We start from the raw sequence: 12601 nt of genomic DNA, 5'->3' as shown, positions 1-12601 counted from the left end.
AATTTTTGCAATTTATCATTGTCTAAGGGCACTAAGAAATTAAATGATTTGCTTAGCATCACATAACCAGTATTTGTCAAAGGAGGGTCCTGTAGCCTAACCTTCCTGACTTCAAGACAAGCTATCTACCATGATGTTTCCCAGTATTTTACAATTTTAATCAACAAACAGAATGGGATTTTTCAGTCTCTACCTCTTTAAAACATTTATGGAACTCTGGAAATGTGTTGTTAGAAAATTGTCTGTCAGTGCCTGACCATTTTCTTCTCATAATTTTATCAAGGACACCTTTCTTTGATATCATTCTCATAAAAATTTACATAGATAAGAAAATGGACGTGATTATTTATGCATTCCTGATTTTTGGCATTAAGAAATGGTGGTACTCAAAGTTACCATATTTTTCTTTATTCACTTTCTCATATTCATTGTCAACAGACTGTTGAAATAACTAATACTGGAGCTGGGGCTTTTATAGCAGGACCTACCATCTGTATTTTTTAATTTGATATTAAATTTTTTTTTGCTTTCAATCAGTGTGTGATCTTTCTGGAAACAATTGCTTCTGAAATCAACCCAAAATGTTAGTAACTATAAATAATTTCTCAAAGATCTAAAATTACAGAATGCTAAACTACATCCATCTATAAATGACCTTTGCCTCAATAGTTTAGATCTTAGCTATTACTTGGTATTGCACAAAACTAGCAGGTGATTAATTCATCCTATGTTTTCTAGATTGTAATGTATTTTCTCCCACATGCAGTAACTAGCCATACTGCCTTATAAATAGATAATGTGGCCAGTCTCAGACATTGAAAGCTGGAATAATTTCTCATCAGAATTCATCTCTTCTTCAAAACCTAAACCTGCAATGGGAGGTTGAAAAACATCAGCAGTTCTTATGGCTGGCAGAAGCTTGTTAGTAGCAATGGCCATGTACCTTCCTAGGGAGCCTCAGAAAAAAACAGCCCATTCATCTGTTGCTGAGGCAACAGAAACAACAGGAACAGTTATGGACCTGCAGGAGGCAACATGCTTCAAAACTGATTGTTTCAGCTTCTCACAAGGAAGAATCACTCTCACCAATGGCACCTTGATATAGCAATTTCAATTAGTCAAGAATTGTAGGAAATCCAACCCTCAATCAGATCCAGCTAGGAGCCAATCATGCCTTATTTATGAGACACTGCTAACAGAATGAAATAGAATGGGTTTGGTGGTTATCATGATCCTGGTTAGATTTACATTTTGAAACTTTTTGACCAGTAGTTCAGCTGCATGAGGTTTGGCCCACACATGATGTCATTTGAAAAATTAATGCATGTAAATTGGAAGCAGATTAAGATCACAGAATAGAATCTCTATTGAGAACAATAACCCATACTTTATTTGGAAAAGAGTCAGCTCATTCCTAAGACTGCATTTCCTTAGAAGAGTAGGATTACAAGAGCAAAGGGGAGAGAGCTATTTCCAGACTGGCAGTGCCACCCAGGGATGACACTTATGGTAGGTTAGGAGATGCCAATGGAAAGTGTATGGTCTTCATTGTCTTATACCCTACCTGAAGGCTTATGCTTCAGAAATGCATCAAGATCAGGGTGGCTAGGTGACGCAGTAGATAGAGCACTGGCCCTGAAGTCAGGAGTACTTGAGTTCAAATGTGGCCTCAGACACTTAATAATTACCTAGCTGTGTGGCCTTGGGCAAGCCACTTAACGCCATTGCCTTGCAAAAAAAAATAATAAAAGAAAAAAAGAAAAAAAAAGAAATGAATCAAGATACACACTAATTAAGTCAACTCCCTAAAAAAACAAGGCTCAGATTTAGATAGCGTTTTAGATAAAGAATTGATATGGCAATCCTAGGAAACTGTTCCATCACTACTGAGGCAAGTCAGTGGGGATAGTTTGAATCACTGAATTCTCTTTGAATTGCCTAATAATGAGTGGGGAATGAAGAGCAAGGAGCTAAGAAATTTAACTCTTACTTTGCAGCATCTGGGAAGGGGATCTGGGATCAGTTAAGCTTTTATGTAATGCATCATCTGGCATGAAACCATACTAATTAAATTGGTTGTCCCCAGCTTACACAGTTCATCTCCAGGAAGGTGTTTTCAGGGAGATTCCTTGCTATAACAATTTTTTTTCATAAAGAGTTAGAAAAGAAGGAAGTCTTGAGATGGTCAGAATTATGAACCAAGAAAGAGGTACAGAATGAAGAAATGTAAGTCAAATGAATTAGAATTCTGTGACATCAGCAATTTCTTTTTAATTAATTTCCTTTGTTGAATAAGAAATACATTAGAATAATGGATTCCAGCATTGTAAGAACCCAAAGACCCAATTCAATATTCTCCTTTTACAAATGAGGGAACTGAGGTCTTAAGAGGGTAAGACACTTACCAAAGGTCACAGTAAAGAAATATCCTAGGACTGGACCTCAATTTCACTGATATCAAATATAGCAAAATGTTATATTTCTATAAAGATAACTGATCATTGCTAAAAGTACTTCATCTAAATCCATCATTTGAGAAGGATTCCAAACCACCTATCATTTTTTTCCCTTTCACTGTGTCATTATAGGAAATTGGTCCTTTGATATTTGTCTTGTAAATTCGAAAAGCAAAATAGTATAGTGATGAGAGGACTGCACTGGGATCAGAGAAAAGTTGTATTTATATCCTTGCTTTGGCACTGTAGGGTCCAGTACACTCTTTATTACTACACATTGCTTTTCATGGTCTGTTTCTGTTTTCCCAAGCTGCAAAATGGGAATAATATGAAATGTAGTAACACTTCACGAGAGAGTGCCCTGTCATATTAGCTAGAGAACTAACTGGCTTGAAAAGATCACCTGAGTTCAATTTTTTTCCTTTGCCTAATATTTAACTGAATAAATCTGTCTAATATTTAACTGAATAAATGTATATGTACTTGACCCCCTAATAGAAAACAAACTGGTTTTAAGCTCTCTGTCTCTCTCCAAAGATATATATATACACACATATGTGTGTGTGTGTGTGTATGTGTGTGTGTGTGTGTGTGTGTGTGTATTGGTATTGTGATCCTGGGCAATTCATTTTAATGTCTGTGTTATGGGCAACTCTTTAAGACTAAAGTTATAGAAAATTCAACCTGCAATGATAGAGTCGCCTATATACATGAAAGTAGTTTGTAGTTTCTTATTCCTATACCTAACAACTCCACAAAATGTTGGGAGGCTCAGATGAGAAAATGTTTTGAAACAATCTGTAATGATGATGAGGATGTGGATGAGGATAGTGTATCTTAATGCAAATGCAAGAATATCTATACCTCAAAAATAGAAATTTTTGTACTAAAAGGCATGTACATATGGTAAGTACATATCCATACAGTGTTACACATTTGTTTACTTGTTGTACTCATGAATTTTTAAAGGGTTTAGTAAAAATATATATATATATATATATATATATATATATATATATATATATATATACACACATATATATGTTGATTGTTGTTTCCAGACACACATGCTTTATGTTACCAAAGAAATTTAAAACTACTAAAAATATGTTAAAAATACATGCATGGATTGTAAATTATAATAGGATTTAATACTTTAATATGTAATGAATCCATTATCAATACCCAATATTTATTGTATAATGAGGATTTACAAAAAGAAGAAACCCAATCTTTGCCAAAAAGAAAACCTAAAGTAGTAATTTCCAATGCAAAGCAGACTGATTAGATCTTTCAGAGGAATGCTACTACAATAACCTCAGGATGAGACACAGTTCTAGAAGCATTGCATATACCACTGATGGTACATTGCAGTTTTGCTTTACCAGAATATCAATAAATGTCTTAAACTGAATTTATCATTAATGCATCTTAATTAAAAGCTTCCATAATTGCTTGGTTTAAGCTGGAGATGGTAGATACCTTTATAAATTTCACCATTTTAATCAATGTTATCAAAGTCCCATTGTCTCCAAATGTTCAGAACTGTGCCTTGATTAGTATGTACAGGATATTTCATTGTAATTTTAATGGAAGACAAAGCAACAGGAGCAAATTAACTGCAAAGAAATAAAAATCCTCTTTCAATATAAACCTCAATAATAAAGGAGAAGAGAGATGAAGAACATGAATATTTAAACACAATTGGTTCTAAATAGAATGTTTTCCAGAGATTTCTATGACACATCAGCCTTTTCTTAGGAAATAGTTGGAAGACCTCCAACTGAAATTCATCCAACAAAAAGGCTGATGTGCTAAAAGGACAACTGAGGCCAATTTAGTTCAACAGGGACATAAAAAGTAGTTTTCAGAAAAAATCCGAGGACTTCTAATAAAATGTAAAGGATCTGCTAAGGGGGAAGATTAGTGAGGCAATAAAAATAAGAGGAGACAAGTTATAAATACAAAATGGGAAAAGAAGAAATAAATGTCAGCATGTAAAAAGATGCTGTTCTTCAAGCAACAAAGTGTTTTCATATATATAAATATATATATATATATATATATATATATATATATATATATTTAAGTAAATAGGACATATCCTGTTTTTTTTTCTTTTCTGTAAATGATTGTGAAACAGGGAAAGGAGGTAAAGAACTGGCACACTTGACAAGTATTTGGCAGTCATTGATAAAAATATCCTGTTTTGTTCCTGATAGGGAACCTGGCTTTGAATTTTGACTCACAGGTTATAGGAATGCAGCAGATTTTAGCTTTACAGGTTTTCTCACATGGATTTAGAAAAAATAAAATAACCCTTTGTCCTATTCTATATTTTTACTAGAATTCTGGTCCTACCTGGGGATAAAATAAGCATGTAAATATGTAAAAGCAAGAAAAATAATCACCCGGGGATTAGGACTCACAGGTCTGAGTTTTTTGATCTTCTTTTACCTCTCAAAAATATTTCAAAAACAGATTTTTGTAAGAAAGAAAGAATCATTAAAGTACACTAAAATTAGTTATGAAAATTGTGGTCAACTAAGGAAAGTTTAGTACTAAATTGAGTACTAAAATACTTGGTCAGGTGGAAACAATGGTACAAAAGAAATCATTATAGAAGTTTAGGTGAACCAATGGGATCGCTTAGCAATCAAACAACAGTCAATAGAGGAAATAGGAGAATTCCACTGATCCATCAATTTAGAACAAGTTAAACACTGGAATTTGGGTAGTTAAGTGGCGCAATGGATAAAGTGTCAGGCATAAGTCATCTTCTTGAGTTCAGATTTGGCTTCAGACTCTTACTATGTGACCCTGGGCATGTCACTTAATCCTGTTTGCCTCATTTTCTTCATCTATAACATGAACTGAAGAAGGAAGTGGCAAAGTACTCCAGTATCTTTGTCAAGAAAACTCCAAATGGGGTCATAAACTGAACTTGACTGAAAGGATTGAACAATAACAAAATCTTATAATTTATATTATCCTCTATAAGAAGGACAAACCAAATAACACATAAGTTACATATTAAGAACAGAACCCATGTTATGTGGAGGCTAGCCATTTATAAATTTAACTATCTTTCCTACTTCTGGATATTAAACTGATATTATTCAACAAAACAGGGAAGTTAGAAGCATTCATGCTACTACAGGTAGTTATCACACTTTGTTCTATTGAGTGGGGTATTCTGAGAGTGTGCCAAGCTCTCTGCCATCCTCAGAATGATTGTACTTCTATTTCAGAGTTCCAGCTACTTGGTATATAGTCTTATCAGTTCACTAATTTGGGTTATGTAGCCAGTATGAATTTATTAAATTACAGTTTGTTCCTGAACCCTTCTCCTAATAACAAAAGCTGTCCACTTTCCTGAATTTGCCATTTTCCACTAAATTTTAGTCATATTTTCATAGCATTTTGTTATTTTTCAGATGTTTCAGTCCCATACAATTCTTCATGATCCCATTTGGTATTTTTCTTAGCAAAGTTTCTGGAGTGGTTTGTCATTTCCTTCTTCACCTCATTTTTAAAGCTGAGTAAAATGAACCAAACAGGATTAAATGACTTGTCCAGAGTCATGCAATTAGTAGATATCTGAGAATGGAGTTGAAATCAAGTCTTCCTGTCTCAAAATCTAGTCCTCTACCATTCTGAGTCACTTTCTTATAAATAGATATCGACCAAAGAAGATATAGAGAGTGTTGCAAAGTATAAAATAGTTATAGATTATATAAAATTAAAAAGATTTTGCATAAACAAAACCAACACAAACAAAATTATGAAGAAAGTAGAAAAGTTGGAAAATATTTTTTTTTTGTAGCAAGTACCTCAGATATAGACCTATTTCTCAAATATATATATAGAGAGAATTGGGTCAAATTTAGAAAAATATAGTCATTTTCCAATGGATATAGTCTAAGGGTGTGAATAATCAGTTTTCAGACAAAGAATTCAAAGTTATCTACAGTAATATAAAAATGCTCTAAATCACTATTGATCAGAGAAATGCATATTAATACTACTCTGAAGTATTACCTCATACTCATTAGAGAGGATAACATCATAAAAAAAGGAAAGTGTTGGAAGTTGGTGGGGATGTGGGAAAATTGGAGCACTAATGCTTTGTTGATGGAGCTGTGAACTGATTCAACTGTTCCGGAGAGCAATTTGCAACTATACCCAAAGGGCCATAAAACTGCAGCAGTTTTGATCCGGTAATGTTACTGTTAAGTCTATATCCCAAAGATTTACAAAAAAGGGAAAATGCCTATTTGTATGAAAACATTAAGAGCAGCTCTTTTTGTTGTAGCTAAAAATAGCAAATCAATTGGGGAATGATTAAACAAGTTGTGATATATGATTATAATGGAATATTATTGTGCTATAAGAAATGACAAGCAAAATCATTTAAGATAATCCCAGAAAGACTTTCATGAACTGAGACATAATAATATGAACATAATCAGGAGAACCTTGTACCCAGTAACAGAAATATTGTTTGATGAAGACTTGTGAATGATTTAGCTGCTCTCAGCAATACAATGGTCCAGTAAAATCCTAAGGGAAGATGACGAAAATATTTTCAGCCTCCAGAAAAAGAATTAAATTTGTTTGAATAGACTGAAGCATGCTTTTTTCACTTTATCTGCTTACTGTCTCAGGGACAGATGAAGGTAGGGGAGAATGATAGAATTTGAAACTCAAAGCTTTTAACAAAAAATGTTAAAACTCGGGAGGAAGGAATCAATAAACATGCTTGGTAAGAGAAATAATATTTTATTCTTCTCAGGGGATCAACAAAAGAAAAAGAAAAACCACATGTATAAATGTTTATGGATCTGTTATCTAACAATGAATAATTTCACCTACAATTCACATCACAAGTCAACAATATTTAACTATCTTGTACAATTCTTATCTAGACTCCTAAGTAAACCATATAGATTCCATCCAATATATTGGAGGAGTAATCAGAATATCCACTTATCATCTATTGTCTTCATTATATGACCATCCAGTCTTCTCTATCTTCATAGTGACATCTTTTATTCTTGCTCTTTCAATTTGTTTACTGATTTTATACCATAGTCTTCTCACACTTACTATATGCTTCTTTATTCATTTTCAATTCTTTGGAATTTATTTTATTCCAGGTTTCACAATTACAGGTAAAGTAGCACTGGAAGAATATTTGTATTCAAAAAATAGGAATTTTGTTTCTGGAGAAGCATTTTGGAAGTCAATTAAGTCAATCTTGTTGAATATTTGTACCTTCTGTTGCAAATAAGTATACTCAAGGAAAGTTCTATAAATTGTCCATCTAAATGGACAATATTAAAATGTCTGCAATGTTATAAAGTGGGTAAAAACTAAAAGAAAAATTTTATCCACTTAGTCTTTATTGTATGGATGGTCAGGCCACTCTCAATACCAAGAGATTGTTCCATGTACAAAATATCTTCTGTCAACTGGACTATGCACAGGAAATCTCCTTTAACTTGGACTTTGTTCTATTTCTCCTTAATCAATATTAAACATGAGGCAAATGTGCTCAGTCCCTGTCTTAGATATTGCCTGATATCCATGTTTGCTACTTGGGCATGGAACATGATTATTTTTCTTGTTATATATTTCAAAGGATATTAAATCATTTGGATGTTTAGACAGGAGATATCTTGTTGGAAGACAGCTTTTAAGTAAGCAGTTTGCTATATACTAAATGAAATATTTTTCATGATCAATAAACAGTTTATACAATGGTTCTTATATTCTCTACATCTATCAGTCAGTTGTGTGATGGCAAAGAAGTAGCTCATTGTGAGATATAGCCTACAAAAGCCTAGCTGTTATCACTAATAGTCTATGTGTAAGACTCCCTCAGCATGTATATCTAAGAAAAATTTTGTATAAATGTATATAAGCACATAGGGAAGAATAAAGATGAGTGTGTTTTGCAGTGTAGTTTGAGTGATTAAAGATGCTAAAGTAATTATGTTCTATGATATTATTTCATGGAATTTTTTTAATTTTATACCTTACTAATAGAATTACAACCTGCTTTAGTTGCTCTATTTTGACTTGGTTTATAATCAATTTGTGATTTTTTTTAAGTTTGGAGAGGTTTAATTACTAATAAAGATATTCTGCCATTTTTCTACTTATGTTTAATAGATACTTTATTCAATGGGAAATCACAGAAAAGAACAAAAAGAAAAAAAAATGCCAGATCTGTTCCCTATTTACCATTTAATATTTATATGACTAAGTTTAATCTGCAAATGTATGTCCCCATATTCTCTGCTGTATATTCTTTAAAAGACAGGAACTTGACTGTTTGATTGTTACTAAGGACACATATAGAATATTATATAAAAGTGACAGTTGTGTCATATGCAGATAAAAGATAAATTAATTCAGTAACCATATCAACTTTAAACAGGTAGACTATTTCAGACTATACATCTCAAATGTGGTTGATAGTTTATCTGCCTATGTTTCTATTCACCGTGGCTTGTTTGGTTTGGTTCATTAGCATTGCTAGATAGCTTTACAGAATTCCAACCTCTTTGGCTATTGTAAAATTAATGATCTTTATCATTCTCTTAATAGAAAGCTGATGATTTTAATTACATGTGGTGATTCTAAGACTTTCTAAAATCCCTCATTCAATGCAGTTAAATGAAACTTAGAGAAATAAACTTATTAGCTTAAAAATGCATTTCAGCACATAAAATTGCCATTTTAAAATGTTGTTTCATAAATATGATTAGATCATCATGTGCCATCCCTCAAATATTGATCACTATGCAAAAATATCATTCTGCTTTTCTGTTAGATGACATTCTTTTTTTCCTATTATAATTTGGTGATTTTCTTTGCAGTTATGCTTAGATTATTTCTACTCATTGGAAATAAGCAAATTGATTAAATCCCATTCTTATTAAAAATTTAATGTATAATGACTTGGGGAGAAGTTATGGTTAGTTTTTTTATAATAAGGTAATGTGTTTTTACAATTTTGGGGATGTAAAAATACTTTTGCTCTGAATTTAATAAGCTGTATTTACATATAGAAAACACATATGAACTGTCCAGGCAGCAGGAAGAGATGTCACCAAAAGGTGTATTCTTTCCTTTGCCTTTTCTTTACCTTAACCCCTGAATCCACCTACCCCAACCCCATGTGGATTCTTTGATGGCTCACAATAAAAGTAAACAGCTCTATTCCTTGTAGTGTACTGAGATACTAAAAGGTCTGCTGTATTCTAAGATTCTATAGGCAATGCCATCTTCCCTGCCACTAAGTTGTCTAGAATCTGGCATGGTCAGTCAACTCAAACAAATAAAACATCCATGGGCTTTGCTATCTACTCAGTTGCTATATATATATTCATATATTCATTCTATCCTTCTTGCTTACAGACTTTCATTTCTTTGTTGCCATTTCCAAATATATTTTTTCATTCTTTCCAATATTATATTTTTAGATTGTTTTTCCATTTATAGATCTGATACCACCACTGATTGACATGGGAACTCTGACCTACCCCATTTCCAGTATGAATCAGCTTGTTCCTCCTCAGGCAGTCTGATGGTCCTCCATTTCTGGAACTGAATTGGTTTCAGATTTGAGAGAGACATTTAATCAACCCTTCTTACCCACCCTTTATTGCAGCTCAAATTTCTGAAGTGAAGGGATCCACCATCCACAACATCCCTGGTAGCAGTGATTGTAGGTACATGCCACCACCAATCCTGACCTGTCTTCTTTTTTCACTTGTATAATTATACACACAAATACACAGACATTCTCCATTTCTTTTAGATAACATTCTTTTTTTCTATAGTAATTTGGTGATTATGATGACATGTATATGTCCTTATGATGACATATATATGAAGGTAAACCTGTATTTTCTGAGGCTATATCAACAGAAAAAACAAACAAACAACTCTTTTTTGAAAGAACTTTAGGTATGGTCATAAGAAACAGAATATTTCTTCCTTTTAAGAACTGACCAAAGTTATATAGAGAAAAGTCAATCGATGTTTGCTAGTGAATTGGTAATGAGTGACCATGAAAAAAAAATTGAAAACTGCCCTTTGTTTTTTGTAGACTTTTCAGCTTCTGTAGTGATAGTTGCAGAATGATGGGGAAAAGGGACAAAAGTTCTAAGAATCTGATAGCATTTAGGACATCTGTAAGCATTAATTTAGCCATTGATACTCTGAATGCAAAGTGCTTTATTAATGAGGCAGCTGGGTGGCTTAGTGGATAGAGCACTTGCCCTGGAGTCAGGAAGACCTGTGTTCAAATTTGACTTAGGACATTTACTGGCTATATGACCTTGAGCAAATCACTTAACATGTTTACCTTAAGCACTGGAGAAGGCAAATCATTCCAATTTCTTTGCCATGAAAACCCCATCATTGATTGCTGATGATGGGATCATGAAGATTTAGCCTGGATTTAATAACAAAAGCAGTTCTGAGTATGAAGTCCTTGATTTTAAGGAAAGAAAGGAAATAAGATTAGATTGTCATGATTTTTTTTGAAGCTCCATGCTGATTCCTATCGATCACTCCTTTATTTCCCAAGTTCTTATTCACCAGAATTTTATTAAAATATCAATGTTTTCAGGCGCGGGGCGGTCAGGCCGGGCCCGGGCCGCGGGCGGTGGTGCGGGGCAAGGGCGCGAACCACCCCCTGGACCGGTGGAAAGACTACCTCCCTGTTGGACAGCGGATGACCGGGACATGTTTCATTGCTTTTAAAGTTCCTTTAAAAAAGAGTTTTGAAGAAAAACTTGCCCCAGAAGAACGCTTTTCCCCTTTGGATCTTGTTAACAAAATACGAGAGCAGAATGAAGAGCTTGGCTTGATCATCGATTTAACATACACTCAATGCTATTATAAAGATTATTTAAAGATTTTTACTGTTGGACACCAGGTGCCTGATGATGACACAATTTTTAAATTCAAATGTGCAGTGCACAAATTCTTGAAAGAAAACCAAGATAATGACAAACTGATTGGAGTCTACTGTACACATGGTTTAAACAGAACAGGATATCTTGTTTGCTGGTATTTGATTGATGTTGAAGGCTTGAGACCGAATGATGCGATAGAATTGTTCAATAGATGTCGAGGACATGCTATAGAAAGGCAGAATTACATTGATGATGTCCGGCATGGACCAATTAGAAAGAATGATGGTTCTTTAAGGCCAGACCATTTTGAAGAATCATCATTTATCAAGAGGAGAAACTTTTACAACACCCATGAAACTATCATGGCCAGAGACGGACCTTTCATTGGTCTCAAGACTTCTGCCCCCAGCCCCAAGATGACTTCCACTACCAGGCCCATGAGTTCCACTCTCAACCGAGAGACTTTCGATCCCAGCGGCGAGAGTTCCACTCACAGCCCCAAGATTTCCACCAGTCATCCAGGAAAAACCAACAGAGACGGAATTATTCTTGCCAAAATGTGGGAAGCCATCCCCCTTTGCCTCCTCCAGGCCCACCTAGAGAGGACTATTCTCAGAGCAGATATACTTGGAATCTAAAACCCAACTATAATCTCCCTCCTTGGAACAAAAGACAGAAACTTAACAGTTATAATGGACCATATTTTCCAGACCAATGGGGAACAGATAGACAGTCACAGATATGTAGAAATCATATGGAAGAAAATAATTGGCACGATGTTTAGACAGGCCAAATCAAGGGAGGATCGCCATCTGTTTTACTGCTTTCCCAGGCAAGCTTAGGGAGAAACTATAATTTTTTTTACCACTTTGCTAATGGGGTTGAAGTGTATTTGAGACGGTGAAATTTTTTAAATCCCATGTCATATCTGAAATTTTTAAAACAAGATGGCATTTTAGATTTTGGCCAATGAGCCTCCACTGCAGATTACCAAAAATTAACTTGCATATCTAGATTTACTAGTTAAACTTTTTTGTACTGTTTTATTATTTTGGTAACATTTTTAAGTGGTCTTTATTATGTTTACTTATTGATCCATTGTCATTAACACCATTTTTTTTATTGTGTTCAGAATTCAGCTTTACAACCTTCCTAGGAGACAATCTCTTTAGGGTTAGACCTGTCAGGGCCTCTGAGAATGGCCGCTCT

The 12601-nt window shown here is 34.0% G+C and overlaps 1 protein-coding gene across 1 annotated transcript; it reads left to right on the top strand.

Moving 5' to 3' along the window:
- Window positions 1-931: 931 nt before the first annotated feature.
- LOC141492265 (RNA/RNP complex-1-interacting phosphatase-like) lies at window positions 932-12229 on the top strand. Its single transcript, XM_074192770.1, is given in 3 exon segments — window positions 932-1030; window positions 11104-11746; window positions 11749-12229. Coding segments are annotated over 3 exon segments (1170 nt in total). The 3' UTR covers window positions 12177-12229.
- The last annotated feature ends 372 nt before the right edge of the window (window positions 12230-12601 follow it).

This window comes from Macrotis lagotis, chromosome 6 (assembly GCF_037893015.1).
Source record: "Macrotis lagotis isolate mMagLag1 chromosome 6, bilby.v1.9.chrom.fasta, whole genome shotgun sequence".
Classification (NCBI taxonomy): Eukaryota; Metazoa; Chordata; class Mammalia; order Peramelemorphia; family Peramelidae; genus Macrotis; species Macrotis lagotis.
The sequence above is the reverse complement of the archived record's forward strand: the minus strand, read 5'-3'. Positions and strand labels throughout refer to the sequence as shown.